We start from the raw sequence: 19,550 nt of genomic DNA, 5'->3' as shown, positions 1-19,550 counted from the left end.
AATATGGAGAGAAGCCTTCTTTATTCATTCTTTCATTCACTGAACAGTACTTATTGATCATTTGCTTCAAAGGCAGAATGGTATGAAAAGTGTCAGCTGACTTCAGGATTGGAATCTACCTTCTGACATGAGTTCTGTGACCATGAGCAAAACATTTAATTTCTATAGCCTCAGTTTCTTCATCTTTAAAATGAGAATGATATCCAATTCCCTCCACAGAGTGGGAAGATTTCATTTAATTTAACTGATTTAATATTTATTGTGAGAATTAAATGGGATATCAAAAGCAAAATATTTTCCACATCTTAAGAAACTGAGGTGTCAGTTCATGTTATGATTTACCATGTGCCTAAAACTACCAGAAAGTTTGGGAGAGAAGAGGATTATGAAGAAAGGAAAGACCTAGATCCCTATATCCAAGAAATGTGCATTCTTTTCTACAGGAAGACAATGGCCCATGTACCTCAGAAGGTTAGGCAAAGAAAATATTGGATAAATCTGAAGGCACTATGGAAATGTGAGGAGATTATTCTTGGGGGCAGGTCAACACGAACATGGCAGACACAGAGACCAGTGAAGGGAGGAGGCCAGCTTGACTAGAGCAAAAGGAGCTTATTGAATTGGATTGCTAAAGTGGGGTCAGATTCAACAAGAGCCTTGAAAGCATTGGATTTAATGCCGTTGCCATTATAGATGTTTGAGTGGGGGAGTAAAATGGCAAAAAGTTGGTGTGCTGAAGAGTATGAGACTTAGAGGCTTAGTGCCCGAGTTATACTCCTTGCTCTGCTACCAATCAGTTATATGACTTTAACCAAGTCATTTAGAGTCTCTAGGATTCTGGTTCCCTGTCTGTCCAAATGCAGAATTCATGTTTAATAAACTTTAATGGAACTTCTAGCTATAATATCCCATGATTCAGTTTTGAAAGGAGATGAGATAATCAAGATGGAATGGATGGGCTTTGGAAAGAATAACTAGAAAGTTGCTAAAATGATTTAGGGATGAGAGGATGTTAGTAGAATGGAGAGAAAGGGGCAACTGGAAGAGACATTTTGAAGGAACATCGCATTATGCTTCAACACTTCTTTGCAAAAGAGCAGGCAGACACCCTGTTACCAAATGAAATTATATTTCATACTTGAGAAGAACACAGCATAGTAGAATGGGAAGAACATTGAAAAATCTGGTTTCTGAACCTAACTGTGGCACTAACTAGAGGTATATGCCAGAACAAATGGCTTGCCTTTTCAGTTTCTCAGTATCCTCATATGTAAAATGCAGATGTCCACTATATTCTCCTCAGGGTCTTTTCTAGTGTTATCATTCTCTTTGCTTTGTGAGTGTTCCCAGTGGGTGTCCAACTCTGCAAATGAAAATACTCCTGCTTATGGGCCATAACAAATATACAAATGGTTGGAGAGGCTGAAAACTTCAACACTTAAATCTTATCACTAAATTCTGAGTTTTTGCTAGCATTTGGCTTTCAGATGCTCCAAAATAACTGAATGCTTTTCCTTCTAACACTAAACAGTTGATAACATTTAACTATTGGCAATCTGCCTTTTCCATAGAAAAAAAACGACCTCACGTTTCAAAGGTAATAATATCTTTTAAAGGAGATCTAAAAAAGATTTTGATTTTATCCTAGGTAGTAAAGGATAACAGATAAACCTTCATCTTTGTTTGAAAGCCATACTTTGTGATGCTTCATTGCTGAGGAAAGATAAATGTCATATGTTTTCAGAAATCTACAGAAGCTATGCCAGCACATATCTTCTGTAACCTTGAACCATGCTCCAGTGAAAGCATGCAGATTATTTAAATGGAACTGCATGCTTCATAAGTAATTCAGCCTCATCCCTGAGAATAGCTTTTGAAAGGGGTCAGAGAGAGTAAAGATAGCTGAAATATTTTTCCAAGATAAGCATACCCAATGTTGAATCATTTGGAGTCAAAGCTGATAACTGAAAGCAAAGCAAATTTCAGTTGCTACTTCATTGCTTGGATTATGAGTCCCTATGTCTATATGGTCAGGGCACAGAAAATGAATTTGAAATAGACATGGAAATTGTATACCCTAACTTGCTTTACAATAACCAGGAGAACCTGTGACTTTTTGGTGGTGAAATGTTATTGCTCAGTCATTTTATCTGTGTCTGACTTTTTGTGATCCTAGAGTTTTCTTGGCAAAGATGGTTTGGTTTACCATTTCCTTCTCCAGGTTATTTTGCAGATGAGAAAACTGAGGCAGATAGGCTTAAATAACTTTTCTAGGATGTCACAACTTATACGTGTCTAAGGCCTGCTTTGAACTCAAATCTTCAGTCCTTCCACTGAGCTACCTTGTGAATTAAAAAAAAAAAAAGTTGTGGGTACTATATGGGGCTTTCTATATTAGCACATTAATGGTTCGTGATATCTAATCTTTTAGCAATTCCTTTTACTAGGGTTATACCCTTTTTTGATGGTCTGAAAGCATTATTGTTGGTTTCTAATGGAACCAGGACAACAAGAAGTAGGAGAAAATAACAGATTAAATAAAAGTACATAGGATCATAGAGCTAGAGCCAAGGGGAAATTTAGAAGTCATCTAATCTTGCCCTATCATTTTACAACTGTGCTTTAGGCATTGTCATATAGATAGCAGATGGATGAGCCAGAATTCAAACCTAGGCCCTCTGAGATCAGTTACAGCTTTCTTTCTACTGTACATTGCCTTACATAGCCAATAATTCACTCATCACTATGGCAACAATTATAGGAAAAGTCTTTTTGTCCTGAAGGATACCAAAAAAAATGTTTTTAATTATCTAAAACTTGTTACATTCCATAGAGGTACTGTCAAAGTCATTGAATCTGGCTCCTAATGCTTTCAAGGAAGAGTTATGATATTAAAAAATGCATAATTTAAAATAAAGTTATGTATGACAGGCATGGATAATGAAGAAGCTAGCTTTATTCAAGAAGGGTTCATAGGGTCATTGATTTAAAGCTGACCCATAATCAATACTTCTTAGAAGTACTGAATCCAACCTCTTCATTTGGCAGATGAGGAAAACAAGTCACAGAAAGGTTTAATGACTTACCCAAAATGGAGTAGCTAGGAAGTATTTGATGCAAGGTTTTTAAACCAGATCTTCCTGACTCCAAGTGCCTTTTGCTGCCTGCTTTTCCTTACATATTCAAAAGTAGTAAAAAATAAAGTAAAATCAGAACTGAACCTCCTAAGTACTTATATTGAATTATATCATGTTACCAAAAACATGTACTAGCCATTATTTCAAAATAAGTCTACAGAATCATTTCCACCTAATTATTTCCTCTTGGACAGGAAAAAATTAGTTTAGAATTGACTGAAACACTTGGGGTTATTTGCCCTCAAAAAGACTCATGGAGACCTGATAACTATCTTCAAGTATTGAAAAGTTGTCACATGGAAGAAGGATTAGATTTGTTCTTCTTGGCCCAAAGAAAGAAACTGTAATGAGTAGAAGGCAATCAATAAACATTTATTGTTTACTATGTGCCAGGTGCTAGGAATATAAACCACAAATGTTGTATAAGGTGCCAGGAATACAAAAACATAGTTGAAACAGTTCCTACCTTCAATGTGTTGTGAGCAACGCTTCCTAACCATTAGAGCTGTCTAAAAATGGTATGAACTGGCTAAGGAGATAATAAATTCTCCCTTACTAAAGATCTTGGAGCTATGAATAAATGACCTCTTATTGAGTGTATTATAAGTGGAAGTACAAGTTGGACTCCGTGGCTTCTAATGCTACCTGGCACACTTACAATTGTGCTAAGCATTTTCCAAATATCTCATTTGATCTCATTTGAACCTCATAACAACCCTGGGAAGTAGGAGCTATTATTACCCCCTTCAATAGTTGAAGAATCTGAGTCAGCATAGGTTAAGTGAATTTTCCAGGATCGCATGGCTACCAAGTGTCTTAGATCAGATTTGAATTAAAGTATTCCTAACGCCTGCCCAGCACAGTGGCCACTATGGTCTAGTTCTTGTTTCATTGGACCATGCCAAAGGTGATGCCCTATGTAGAAAGAAGTGTTGGTTGCTTGTATTATGTATAAATCATAATCTCTACTCTGACTGGAACTTTTTCCTGCCACTATTAGTTTTTGCTTTTCTTAGAGGTTTGGGCATGTTAAAGAGTCTGTAAAATTTTTTGATGTATTCCAAAAGAGTAGTGTATAAAATTGGAAGGACTGGGAAATAAAACAACTAGGTAAAAATCATGCAATCTTGCCTAATGTTTCTAAAGTGGAAGACAAGGAGTTCTTGAATGTTATATTAGTTTCTTTAACAATCCATGGGGCAAAACGTTAAGTTAGAACATTAAAGAGATTGTGATTAAGAGCTGACTTTCTGAGGGAACAGAGAAGAGCATGACTTGAAGGCACCACCCCAAGGGAACTAAAGCTAATACAAAAAAATTGAATCAGTCAGTCTCATACTATGTTTTTCTGAAATGAGACCCAAATGAGAACCATGGCAGAAAAAGGTTAGTAGGTGACATCCCCCATTATTGTTGTAACCTTCAGTATAAAACTAGTGGAGAACCTTAGGCAGCTCTTTCTTCTGTTTCTAGACCACTATTCTTCCCTCTTACTTACAACTTGTGAGTGTTATGCTAAGACAATGATATTCATGAAGAGCATTGAGCTACCTAAAGGAAAACCTACTTACCATTGGAATAGTGAAACTACCCTGTGGTTTTCTAAGGACATAGGAAACAGTGATTAGGGAACAGAAGTCTTTACTAAAGATTTACTTGAAATCCTTGAAAAAAATGTTACATCAAATAGCTGAGGAAATTTCTAGAAAACTTTTTGGTTTGAGTCTAGGAAATGACTAACTAAAGCAAAGATTTAACTTGAGAAACAATGACTTTGTGAGTATGTAAAATTATATATTTATGTTTCTATAGATGCACACATATATCTATAATCATTATTTTATATAGAACATACAAGGTACTGTATAGACACATAATATCTAGCATATTAAATATATATAAATATAATTTTAAATTATAAATCTAATTTAAATTATATATCTAATACATAGACACATTTGTATTTCTATAGATGATATAGGTTACATTTAATTTTTATGGGATAATCAAAATTTTACATTTTTATGTTTTCTAAAGCCACAAGATTAAGAATAAACACTGATTTGGAGTCATGAGGTCTTAGTTCAAATCTTAGTTCTAACACTTACCAGTTGGGTGATCTTAGTCAAATCAACTTATATTTCCTGGCCTCTGTTTCTTCAGTTGTAAAAAAGGAAGATAATAGAATTTGACGCTGCCTGTTTCACAGGAAGAGATAAGTTTGTAAAACTTAAAATTACATGTAACTTTATTGTCATCATCAGGAAACTCACTGTCTGAGCACCAGTGCCCTAGGACAGAGTATAATTTGTATTTGTCCCTGTTTTACAGTTGGATGAACTCCAAGCATAGTCTTATTTAAGTTGCAGAACATTTTTATGTTTATGCACAATTCTGACTACCAGATCTCGTGAAGCCTTCCAGAGTAAGTTGTCAGTCTTTTCCTTTCCAGACTAGAACACTTTCAGAGTCACAATGCTATCACTTAGTGGAAAAGTACATTTGTACAGATAACCCTTTTAACTTTCCCTGTTGGTTCAAACTTTTTTATTTTTACTTTTCCTTGTTAAATCAGAAGTATCTCAGTCCTCCTTAGGGAATAGGAAGGAGAAGCAGAAGCCACAGTGCTGGCTAAATCATGGAGAGAAGCCCTGAAGAGGCTATATATACATAATCCAGGGTTGGCAGCTATATTATGGGAGTAATTGTCAGGCAACCAAACTGAAGAGTAGGGTTAAAGAGGAATTAAACACATGGTAATACCTCACTAATGTTAAAAAGGAGAAGAGAAGTCCATGGGAGATTATTAGACACAAAGATAGAAGATACCCTAGATTACTCTTAAGAAATCATTTTAAAGATTCATGAATTTAAGAGAACATCTAGTCTGACACCCTCATTTCTTGAATAGAGAAGCTACAGCCAAAATGGTAAAATGAGAGTAGAGTCAGGTCCTCTGACCCCAAATCCAATAACAGTTCTATAACAACAATAGTAATAGTAATCATGAGAATCATCATCAAAGATATTTTTACTAGACTTGTGATTGATAGAGGAAGAAGCTAGTACAGAACTTCCCAGCTGCAGAATGGTGCCTGCTCTAGCATTTATAGTCTTTGATATTTGCCTCGGACACTGGGAGGTTAGGAGACTTACCCAGGGTCACACAAGGAATTGTCAAAATTGGGACTTGAACCTAGTCTTCTCATCATATCTCATTCTCTGACCACTGTATCATACGTCCCTTCAAAGCCAAGCCATTATCATTGCTACGATGAAGGGTAGTGGCATAGTAGAAGAATGACAGCAAGGGGCTTATACAGTGAGGGCTTTGTTCCCTGATACTTCTATTATAGCTGTCAACAGCTGGAAGAAACCTTAAAATGCTGACAAATTGGGCACTGAAAGTACCATTAATTGGGTTAACTCTCTGGTCAGTGTGATGTCACTACTCCTAAGAGTCAAAAAGCAGAGAGGCCTACAGGTCTACCCTACATGGAATCATTATAATGATCACTTTGACACAAATAATAATAGGGCAAGTAGTTCCAGAAGAAGGAAAGCTGCCCTGACAAATCAGAAACAATAATAATCACTTGCCAGAAATGCTTCAGGACATATGGTTCTGAGCCCAAAATAGAAAGTTCTGATGGTACCTGAGATATACCAGAGATATGAATGTTTTTATTTTGGAGCCATATTATATTATAACAAAAGTAGAAACTGATCTATTAGCTATAGACAAGGCTCTTTGTCAGTAGAATCCTCAACTCCAAATCACACAACATATTTTATACCTGTGCAGGGTAATTGTTAGAAATGTTTTCCCAAAGTCCTAGTTAGATTAAATATGAGCTGAAATCAAGGAGTTATTAAAATCTTTCAAGAATAAAAAGAAGCTAAAGTCATTGAAAATTTCTCTTAATACAGACTCCTGGAAATTCTACCTAACCAAAAAAAAAAAAAAGATGAGTAATATAAGATTGTTAAGGAGAGACAGGCATGGTTAGAATAGAATTTCTTTCTTTTTTTTTTTCTTAAAAAATCTTACCTCATATCTTAAAATTGATACTAAAATTTGGTTCTAAGACTGAAGAGCAGTAAGGGCTAAAAAACTGGGGTTAAATGACTTGCTCAATGTCAGACTGCCAAGAGGTGTCTGAGGCCAGATTTGAACCTAGGACTTCTGTATCTATGCTTGTCTCTCTATCCAATGAACCACCTCATTGTCCTTTTAGATTAGAATTTCAAAAAGAATGATTTTTGAGATTGATAGACTGACTCTATCTAATAGTCAATTAACTAATAAGTATTAATCATCCACTACATGCCAGATATCATACTAGATGTTAGGATGCCAGTCCTACACAAAGAATATTACAATCCCCATTTAATGGGAGCTTACAGTCTAATAGGGGAGACAATAAGTACATGTTAAAACACATATAGCACAAAGTTAGTAAATACAAATATACCCAAACTAGTCAAATATAAAGTAGTTGGGAAGGAAGGGATTGAAGAGTTGAAGGAGGGTAAGAGTCAGGATGGCTTCATGCAGAATGAGTCAAGTACTGAAGAAGAAACAGACTCCAAGCAGAATAGGGAGGGAATACATTTCACACAGTCCTGGAACTCAATCTTTCAACATGACATTAATCCATAAATATTTAAGAAAAAGATTTTAATATATGTCTGCACATACAATACTCCTAATCTTCAAGATATGTGAAATGAAGAACTTTCAAAATATAGAGACCAAGTGGAAGAAATCAAAACTGCATAGGAATAGGATAAAGCGCATATTATCCCAATCATCTTATCTACTAGAGATGCAGTATGGCATAGAGGTTAGGAAGCTGGCTGCAATGTTAGGAAGACCCAAGTTCTCATCCCTACTTCTGACACCTTGGCAGTTTGGTGCTAGATAAATCACTTAACCTCTCACTGCTCTAGAATAGAAGTAGCAGTATGCTGCCTACCCATAACATTCCTGAGTACAGCCTGGCCTAAATCAGAGTCAAATGTAATTGGGAACTATTTTATAAAAGCAATAACAATATAATAAAACATCCTTAACATTACATTTTAAAACTAAGTCAATAAGTGGCTCACAGGTATCTTTATGTATCGTTTCTATTGGAGTTTCACACCACTACTCTAGATAACATGGTGAGATTATAAATTGCAAAACATTTGCTTTAGTAAACAGTTTCCTCACCTGGAAGTTCCCTATACTGAAGAAACCACAGGTCCAGTCCTTAACTCTCTCTGCTATTAAAATTGTCCTGAAGATGTTTTCACTGAAGCCCTAGAAGATGAATAAACATCCCAATTCTCATTTAATTAAAAAGAAGCAGTTACTTATCCACTATCATCAATCCACAGAACATAAAAAAACAAAACAATAATCAGTAGAGTGCCTTGCCACTTGGATATTTCTAAATGAGCTCCACCAAAAAAGTTGAGGATGAAATAATAAGTTGCATTTACATGGCATTTCAAGGATTACAAAGCACTATATATTCATTGCTTCTTCTTGAGCCTCACGGGAGCCCTGGGAAGTAGGTACCATAGGTATCAAAGTACCTTTTTCACAGACAATGAAACTGAGGTGAAGAAAAATTAAGTGACCAATTATGTCACATACATACTAGGTACACAATTTGAGATTCAGACTCAGATTTTTTTGACTTTACTCTATCGGTGCTGCCTTGCTGCTTTGTTAACTTTCAAAAACTTCTTTCTGAGAGCTTAAACATCATTATAGGATCAGCCAGTAGACAGTTATGCATTCCCAAATTGAGATATGTATATATTAAAGGTGAAAGAAATATATGTACACAAGGATTTATATACCAAGAGAAACCTGGAGATACACCCAGGTCTAAGGGAATGTACAATGGATAGCTAAAAGGATATGAATATCAGTAAGTTGGAGAGCATGGGTTAAGTGAATAAACAAGAGAGAGTGTGGCTCTTAGGGAACAGAAGGGAGCTAGACTGTATTCCTCTTGAAAGCAGTAATTGTCTTATCTAGACTTTGTGTTTATCTTAGCATTTGATGAATAGTAGGCACTAATTAAATATTGGTTAGTATCATTGAAGTATTTGAGATATGTAAATGGTTGAAATAAAATAGGTACACTAGAGAAAGGTGGTCACTGAAGCTACCACCGGTCATTATCATTTTCTAACTAATTAGTTTATTACAAAACATTCAAGTTGAGCTGCAGATGGTACACTAGCATTTATCTTGTTTCCAGGTACATCTGGGGAATCACAATTTCCAAAGGCAAATAAATTCAATGAAAAATTCAAAGAAATCCAAGAGGAGCTGTGATGGTGGTACTTACGTGCTTTGATGACAGTGATAAAGAGTACTTGTACAATACCCTTCCAAAGTAAAGAAAAACTATAATCTCAGGGAGTGTTTTCTTTTCATTGGCTGATAAGTCAGACCAAATAACAGCGGCATGTCTCATTTCAAAATGCCTTTCTTACCATGGAAGCGGAAGTGGTCATCTTCTTTCCCACCATACTATGAGTGAATTATAATTATCCTACCTCTTGTGGGACAGTGAAGTAGCAAACATCTGCTAAATGGCATCCAAAAAAACCCCACAAATGAAACTGTACCAGGCTGTGAATCATACCTGGACTCTGATGAAAGGAATTACACTGTGTTTACCTTTTTCTTTGTTTTTTTCCTGGTTTAAAAATGTGGATTTGTTAACTCTGGCTCCAAGTTCTAACAGAGGAAAAATATATGGATGCTATTGGCTGACTCCCATTTTAAAATTGAAAAATTATAGCATCAGAACCAATGGACAGCAATATTTGCCAAATCGAAGCATATTTACTCCATTGTGTTTCACACTGATCCCCTACCTTGTAGTTTTCTTATACTGCTAAAAAAAAGAATAACATAGGTAAAAGAATCTGGAATTTAAGCTGACACATTCTTTACATTCCTCTTCTCTTTTATTATCAGTAAACTATTATCTGATTTAAACTAACAATCTCAACATAAGAGTTTCAAAAAATAAACCCTAATGTTTGAAGTAGCAGCCCTAAACAGGGGGAATGGGATACAGCATATCTGCTATTGTTTATCATGGTAATTATTTGGGTTCTGCTAACTAGAATTAGATGGACAACCAAGTCAAAAGAACTTCTTTGGGAATAACTACATGTTAATATTGTAAATGATCTATTTTCCTTTTTAAAAAAAAAATATGGATGGTCCAAAGGAAGAACTATTGAAGTATGATGCAGATATAAGCATACTATCTTTCACATCAGTTTATTTATGGTTTAATTTTGGGACTTTGGTTTTGTATAAATGTACTCTTAAAACAATGACTAATATGGAAGTGTGTTTTATGTAATAATACATGTATGGCTCAGATCAAATTGCTTACCATCTCTAGATGAGAGGAGGGAAGGGATGGAGGGAGAAGATTTTGACCTTACAATTTGGGGAAACATATGCTGAAAATTATTACATGTAATTTGGAAAATTAAAATATATTTGAATTAAAAAAATATGGATAGCTCTTATCTCCAAGGGAATTCTGTATAATCAATTACCTCCACAAAATATAGCTACTTTTTTTAAACAATTTTTTACTTCTTTTTTAGAGAGCAGAAAGACAGACTCGAATGATGGATGCAGCTCAATATGCAGAATTTTGTGAAAGTCGACAGTTAAGCTTTTGTAAGTAATAAAAATCTAATTAAATATCTAACTCTGTGCATGGTAATAGATTGGGGGTATCATATACTAATATTTGCTAGCATATTGACTACCATATTACATAGATTGTACTCCTTAGACATGTAGGGATTAAGAACTTTGGCAAATTATTTGTTCACCCCTTGACATTTGAAAACCTACACCCGTTTGAAAATTATATATTCAGTGTATTCCTGACTGCCAGAGGCTTTGAGCCTTCTTGATAGTACACGTGATACGTTATTTACCTTGGAGAGTAGCATTTTTAGCAATAAAAATAAGTACATTTACAAATAATTATATTAAAAAGTGTCACTTGCTTCACTTCTCTTTCATATTCTAGGCACTACCTTGCTTTCCTCAAGCTTTGGCTCTGCAAGGATATACTGCATAAATAGTTACAAAATCATGACCCAAATACTCTATATTGTTGAGAAGCCCATTAAAAAAACACACTATCCCACCCATCCCTCTCAAACCTCAAATACATTTGCTTTGTAGTCAACTGAATGGAGGTTGTGTAGTTACATAATCAAAGATATAGTAACCTGGGTTTTGTGCTTTATTTTATTTGACTGTAAGTTCCATGAAGGTATAGTGACTTAGTTCAACTTCCAAATGGAGGGATTGAGAGAAAAAAAAGAAAAGTAATGGAAAGAAGGAAGGAAAGAAGAAAGGAAGGAAGGAAGGAAGGAAGGAAGGAAGGAAGGAAGGAAGGAAGGAAGGAAGGAAGGAAGGAAGGAAGGAAGGAAGGAAGGAAGGAAGGAAGGAAGGAAGGAAGGAAGGAAGGAAGGAACATGGACTCTTTTAAGTATGAGCATGTTGCTTTAAGATTGGAAAACAATTTCTTTATTTTCCCATCTTTATTTATCTGTATATTTTTTTCACATCAGCTTATTCCATTTTGTTCCAGGATTGACATACATGCAGTTGATTCACATTGTGCTATCAAAGCATATTCAGTGCCTTGAAAATATCTAAAATTAGCCACTATTTTATTAAGCTTTCTCCTTTGTTTTTGTGCCCACAGACATTACTAAGCATCTTTCCAATTTTATCAAGTAACCTCCTACCATGAAACTTATTTAGCATTAGCCAAATTTGTTAGCCCAAGTCATGGGAACACTAATAGAGGAAGAATTAGGACTTTCCCAGCACTGAACAGCAACTTACTAGAACTTGTGGCACATGACAAAAAAAAAAAATCATTCTAAATTAATGAGCTAGATCATGTAGCAAAACATCAGTGCAGCAACAATTCGGTGATGACTAAGGCTCTGGGTTAAAGGTCAAAGAAAGCATGTGATGAAAGGTTCCTTTAAAAACATGACAAAATAGCACATGACCCAACAGTGAAGGATTATAAACAATGGTGTCTTTAAATGAGAACCAATTATGTAGTTGACAATAATGATGTATTTTATTTGGATTAATGAGTGCTTCATTTATGGATCATAAAGTGCAAATAAATGACACATCACCAGTAGTGCCCTGGGTAAATGTCAGCAGAATGTAGGAAAAACATGTTTTGGAAGCATGCGTTTCTTTTTTTCTAGTTTAATACACTTTCCAATCTAAGTTATAATTTGGCATTCTACATCTGTGAAGCATTGAGTCAATGGCACTTCAGATTATGGCAATTTTAGCAAATGAAAGGTTTCTGATAGTGCCATTTTAAAACCCAAAAATTATAATCAAGACTTGGGACAAGTACAAATCTTACATTTATAAAATACCATTGGATATTACTGAGCCATATTTGTTTTAATTGTAGTTAGAGTTTACTTCACTAGATAAATTAATCTACTATTACATATGGCTAGTAGATTAGAAATCCAGAATCTATAAAGTGCCATTCATGGAGCAAGTATTTAATAAACGTTTGTTGGAATAAATTGAATTTCTCCTGCCACTAGCAGTTAAACTATGAGTAATTTTAAAAAATAAAGCAGAATATTAAACTGTAATACCCTAATACCAGTTTTCAGAAAAGGATACTTATTTATTAAATAGGGGTCTAAAATTGTATATTATCTTTATTCTCTCTTGAATTGAATGTGTCTTTTAAAAATATCTGCTTATTTCGTACCTTTGGATATTTCAGAATTATGAAAACCTGGCTGAGAGAATATGTGCTGCATTATAACACATGGTTGTTAATGCTGTCATCCAAGTGTATTAGTAAATCTAGAAACCCTTCCCATGTAAGAAATGGGCTCATTCTTTCCCTTGCCTTTTTTATACTGCAAACGGTTAAGAACTGTTATCCTCCCTAACATGTTTCCTTGGAATCTTTGATCAAAATTTTAGTTTGTTAGTTGCCCCATTAGGAAGATTAACTTTCCATGAAGTCCTTGGATTATGAGAGTATAGTACAGAAATTGATCAAGAACCCTGACATCTGTAGTTGTTAAACTTATATAAATTACAGAAAAATGTTATATTTGAGGGAAGAGCAGATTTTTTTATTATTTACTTTTGCTGATCTTTTCTCCATGATTCCTCCTCCTTTACCTTCTTCTTTAAAAATCTGCTGCATTCATACCTTTGCTATTCAGGCCATTTATATAGAGGTCATGGGGAAAATGATTATTTGTAATCTACTACATCTGCATGTATACATAGAATTTTTACCTTAAATTGAAGAGTCACAGAGTACTTAAGAGTTGATAGTGAGCTCTATAGTTATGTACCCAAAATGTCCTACCCAAAATATAAATCTTCTCTACAATATTCCCTACTGGTGATTCTAAGTTCTTTTTTAAGATCTCTTCTGACAGAACTTACTATGTCTAGTAATAGCCCGGAATTGTTTGAGCCACTCTAATTATTAGAAACGTGTTCCTTATAATGACCCCAAACCTGTTACTTCTACCATTGGTCCTAGTTTCCCTTCTTAGAGTCAAACATGGCATGTCTTCTACCAAGAGTACCATTCCAGTATTTATACTCCCTTCTTGTTCATTCTAATTCTTCTCTTCAAGTCAGCATCCCGGGTTCCTTCCACTGGTCCTTTTAAGGTAGCTTCAATTTACCTCCTATCTAGGTCATTCCATTCTGTGTGTACTCCAGACTGTCAATGTCTGCTAAAACACTCCACCCACAGTCAGAATATTGCAGATGTAGTCTGACTAAGACAAAATATTTTAGGATTATCATCTCTTCATCCAAATCTATTAATGAATAATCTGATACCTACTGTCTGTGGGACTATCGGCAAGTCACTGGACCCCATTCCCTCTCAAAAACAAACAGTGTTCACTTTGGAGACAGGCATATTCATCCTATTCAGATTGCACTTGAAGTTCACAAGACCCCAGGATCTCTCATAGTCATTTATTAAGTTATTATACTAAGCATTGGGAAACATAAAAGCAAAAGAAAAACTTGCCTTTGCCCTCGAAGAACTTACCCTTTAGTGGGAAAACCAATATGTCGAAGGGAGCAGAAAAGCAGGGGCTGCTAGACTGGAGCATGATGGCAAAGGCTGCAGAATCAAAAGCATAGCTGGGAGAGGAAGGAGGCATGGCTGGCCTGGGACCATTTCCAAAATGGAGGCCCCAGAAGAAACTCACTAGTGAAAGAAAGGAAGCCTGCAGAGTGGATGGATAGTCTAGAGTAATAAGTCCTCAGGCATTGAATGATAACAGTGGTGTTTTGAAGAATGCATTGAGAAAGAGTGGAAGTGAGAGCCAGGCCTAGAGACAGGAGGTCCTGGGTTCCAATCTGGCCTCAGACACTTCCTAGCCATGTTACCTTGGATGAGTCATTTAACCTTCATTTAACCTTCATTGCCTAGTCCTTATTGCTCCTCTGCCTTGGAACCAATACACAGTACTGATTATAAGACAGAAGGTAAGGGCTTTAAAAAAAAAAGATGGAAGATTAAATGGACTTGTAATTAGCACAAAACCAAGCTAATACTTAGAATTTAAAGATTCCTCATCCCAACCACCATTCCAATTAACCACATAGTACCCACTTTATTTATATTCCTTCACTTTTTTGTATTTAATTTTTTCTCAATTTCATGTAAATAATTTTTAGCAATTTAAAAAGTTTTGAGTTTTATATGTTCTCCCTCTATTCCTTTGCTTAAAAAAGCACTTTATTGATATCTTTTATCTTCTTACAACCTATATTTCCCCATTTTCTTTTCCATTCCCCTCCCAGAGAGTCATCTATATATTCCTTCACCTTTAAACATTTGCTTTCATCTCCTGTATCTTGCTCTCCTCAAGAGGTCAAGCCTATAAAAATAAGAATGATGTAGAAAAGACAAAAGCAATCAAGGCTATATATTGCTCCTCTGTTCTTAAAGAAGGAAAATTTTTAAACTTCTTATTTCTGCAACTCGGGCAAATCTGACTGAATGCTTGACTAACTCCTCCCCTTGCCCATCCACACATTCCTACAACAAACTCTTTAGGGGACTGTAACAAAATGCCTGTTGTTGTATTACTGACCATCAGTCAGAGAGAAAAGTTTCTTCAGAGCATCTTACTGACTGAGGCAATTGATGCCTGTTAGCTCTAAGTTCAAAAGTATTCCACAGATGTTAGACAAGTGTTCATGAGCAGTTGCAGCATACTGACTAAATGGAATGGCTGCATGTCAGGGAACATCCAGATGATTGGTGACTTCAGGGAGATAGCTTTAAAAGGGATTATCATAATTTCTACCATACTTGTCAGCTTTGGATGCTTACTTCTGTAGCAAGACTTAATGTCTTCTGTGATTTATTTAAATGAAAACTGTGTACTACATGGAATCCATGAAGACTCTATAGGGATAAAAGTCCCACATTTTGAATTATAGTTTTATATTTTATGAACCTACGGGTTTAGATTCAAGCAGTGGATTTTTCAGAAATCGTCTCGTGGATTCAGTAATATCTTTACTAGGAAGCCTTTTTCTTCTAGGTCATTATTTAGACTATTAATGGTTAGGGAATATGCCCTTGTGAAATTAAATGCTATCTAACATGAAAGAAGTTTACAGTATCAGCAAAGAAATGCAGGTTTACATAAGGAAATCTTCAACCAATGTATATTGAACCCTCAGGATATTCAAGGAACTGTACTAGGTATTGTAGGGGATGCACAGTAAGTATAAGTTATAGTATAATCCTCAACAAATTTAAAACCTCATCAGTTTAAAATTGCAAAAAGCAGCTGTGACTCAGTGGCTAAGAGCACTTGGTCTGAAGTAAGAAAAACCTGAGTTCAAATCCAGCCTCAGACACTTTCTAACTGTGTGTGACCTTGGCCAAGTCACTTCATCCCTCTATGCCTAGGAGGTAGGTAGGTGGCTCAGCAGATAAAGTGCTGAGCCTGGTGTCAGAAAAACCTGAGTTCAAATCAGGTCTTAGATGCTTCCTACTCTGTAATTCTAAGCAAGTCACTTAACCTCTGATTACCTGATTAAAAAGATCTCTGTATTCACTGGAGAAGCACATATCAAAACACCCCAGTATCCTTGCCAAAAAAGCTATGAACACGTAAGGTCCATGGAGTCACGAAAAGTCAGATGTGCCTAAATGACTGAACACAAATAGTTTAAAATCTCACTGACTATCAATGCAGTGTTTTTCATGTTCCATGTCAAATTAGTGTCTTAGGTAAGGAATGCTTTAGGAATTCAGAATTTGGAAACAGTCCTGAGAACCTGAGAAGTCAAAGAGACAGAACTCTACTTGGCTCCATAATAATGGAGAGGACTCAGATAAAGCAAAGAATTAATAGGGAACATTCCAAATGAGGAGTGGAAGATGGAACAGTATTAGCAAAGAGAAAGAAGTACATGAAGCAAGTAGACTTGTACTTTTGAGTCAGTTGGGAAGTAGAGAGTAGCAGAATTACAAAGGTCAGTTGGGAAAATATTTTTTCTTTTTTTTTTCCAGTTCCAATTTGATTTGATTTGATTTGATTTTAAATTTTATTCAACGAGTCAATTTAGAACATTTTCCCCTGGTTACAAGAATCATGTTCCTTCCCTCCCCTCCTGGTGCCGACCTGTAATTCCCCTGGGTTTTACATGTGTCCTTGATCAAAGCCTATGAAAATATTTTAAAGAATTTTGAAAACCAAAGTGAAGAGATTTTACTTTATCCAGTAGACAGAGTAAGTGAACGCTAATTTTGACGCACTGAAGATTCTCACAATATGGCCTGCCCTGGAACATCCTCTTTTCTACCACAAATTCCTTCCTACTAAATTGAATGTTGAATGAAGAAAAGAATGTGACTAGTGACCATTTACACTGAGGGAGTATATAGAGTGCCCAAACAGATATAGTTTAGGGACCCACATCAGCTGCCAACGATGTCTTCAATGAAATGGCCACACATCACAAGACCCAAGTGGCTGAGCGCTTCTAGGACTCTTAGCTGGTGTGGCCCTCTGACATAACATGACTGAATACAGAGGGTAGAGTCTCTGTGCATTGAATGACATCCAAAAGACTGAGTTTCATATTCATTACATCATTCCACATGAAATCCTCAAGCAAGATACTTGTTTTTCATTGTTGATGTTGATATATAATACTGAACATATCTGTAACAGTTAAATTGTATGTACTACTGTTTTCATTGAGCAGCCAAAAAAGCTTCCAAGTTCCGAGACTGGTTGGATTGTAGCAGTATGGAGGTAAAACCAAACGCAATTGCCATGGAGATTTTGGCCTACTTAGCATATGAGACTGTGGCCCAGGTAAGATCATGTATTTCTATTTATGTGAACCTAAGGAAAAGATTCCAGGGTAAAATCCTACAGATAAAGTAAAATAATTTCTAAGAACTCCACAATCTTTTGGTAGTTCTTGATGCCAGCCATATTTTCTTCAGAATTACTTAATTGCAAAAAAACCCAAAGAGTAGAATGGTGCTGAAGGAGGGAATGTTAGTTGAGGTGGGGATCTCATCTCCCCAGCATAAATTGAATCTCTAAAAAGAGATTTATAGCATCTCTTTTTGTGTTGACAAAAAATAAGAAATTGGGGAATGACTAAATAAGTTGTGGTAATTGATTTTGATAGAATACTACTCAACTATAAGGAATTATGAGTAGGATGGTCTCAGAGAAACCCTGGATGCAAAGGGAAGTGAGCAGAACCAGGAGAACACTGTACACAGTAATGGCAATATTATAACAATGATCAACTGTTGAAAGATCTAGCAACTCTGATTGATTCAAGGATCCAAGATAATTCCAAATGATTCATGATAAAAAATTTTATTCATCTCCAGAGAGAGAACTAATTAACTCTGAGTGCAGCATACTATTTTTCATTTTATTTTTCTTATTTTGTTTTTTTGGCAATATATCTTTGACTTCACATGCTGTCTCAATGGGTAAGGGACAGGCTGGAGAGAGGAAGAGAATCTAGAACTCAAAAAAAAATTTTACAGTTAAAAAAAGAAAAGAATAAAATTAAATAAAACAAAGAGGTTGAAAATTAGTGGAATATTTTAGCATAAAAGTGATGTAGTCTTCGTTTGGGAGTCCAGCATTAGAAATCAGAAATAATTTTGGGTCAGTATTCTTCCAGGTTTGACTGTGACCTAAAGCCATCCACTAGATTGCCTCCTGTGCTGATCTTCTCAACTATGAATCTGTGGGATTTGTGGGAAGCATGTGCTAAAAACCAGATGATGCCTCACAAGAAGTAAATCCTTAAGAGTTAGTAAGAAGTATAAAAAACATTTAACTCTGCATACAGTGAGGACCCAAATGATGTTTATGGTAATGCAGTTGGCTCTCACAGGATTGTAAAGAGAGTGTGATGGAATAAATTTTAAAACTCTTTGTAAACTATTTGTGCCATTTCCAGGTAGACTGTATGCTCCTTGAGTCCAAGGACTTGTTTTTCCTATTTGTACTCCATGGGTCTATACACATAATAGCCACTACTTTAATAACATGTTGGTTGAGTAGGAAGTTGTACTGCTTTCTAGGAACTTTCTAGGCATAGTAATATTTCTCCTGGAAGGCTGGCATCTAATGATAAAACATGTGTAGTCTATTTAGCTTCTTTAACTTCTATGTGTAGTCCTTTCTCTTTTTTTAGAATGCTTCCTAAATATCGTCTCACTGAAACCTAACCAATCTGAATCTTAAAAATATTTTAATTTAAAAATCTCCAAAAATTTTCATTTTTTAAATTAATTTATTTAGAATATTTTTCCATGGTTATATGATTCATGATCTTTCCAACCCCTCTTTCCTCCCCCCTCCTGGAGCTGACAAGCAATTCTACTGGTTTATACATGTATCAATGTTCAAAACCTATTTCCATATTATTCGTATTTGCAATAGAGTGATCTTTTAAAGCCAAAACCCTAATCATATCCCCATCAAACCACGTGATGAGTCTTTTTTTTTCTTCTGCTTTTTTACTCCCACAGTTCTTTCTCTGGATGTAGATAGCATTCTTTCTCATAAGTCTCTCAGAATTGTCCTGGTCTATTGCATTGCTATTAATAGAAAATCTGTTAAATTTGATTGTGCCACCGTGTTTCAGTTTCTATGTATTCTCCCAGTTCTGCTCATTTTGCTCTTCATCAATTCCTAGAGATCTTTCCAGTTCATATAGATGTCCTCCAGTTCATCATTTCTTTCAGCACAATAGTATTCTATCACTATCAGATACCACAATTTTTTCAACCATTCCCCAAT

General features: G+C 35.5%; 1 protein-coding gene across 10 annotated transcripts in view; it reads left to right on the top strand.

The window, feature by feature from the left end:
- The window catches only part of SUPT3H (SPT3 homolog, SAGA and STAGA complex component), a 668,918-nt gene that overhangs the window by 524,845 nt on the left and 124,523 nt on the right, over window positions 1-19,550 (top strand). For all 10 annotated transcript variants that reach the window (XM_056818332.1, XM_056818334.1, XM_007484000.3 and 7 more), the window contains 2 exons: window positions 10,779-10,854; window positions 17,473-17,585. In XM_056818332.1, the coding sequence (XP_056674310.1) occupies window positions 10,779-10,854; window positions 17,473-17,585 (189 nt within the window). The remainder of the gene's footprint in view (window positions 1-10,778; window positions 10,855-17,472; window positions 17,586-19,550) is intronic.

This window comes from Monodelphis domestica, chromosome 2 (assembly GCF_027887165.1).
Source record: "Monodelphis domestica isolate mMonDom1 chromosome 2, mMonDom1.pri, whole genome shotgun sequence".
Classification (NCBI taxonomy): Eukaryota; Metazoa; Chordata; class Mammalia; order Didelphimorphia; family Didelphidae; genus Monodelphis; species Monodelphis domestica.
The sequence above is the reverse complement of the archived record's forward strand: the minus strand, read 5'-3'. Positions and strand labels throughout refer to the sequence as shown.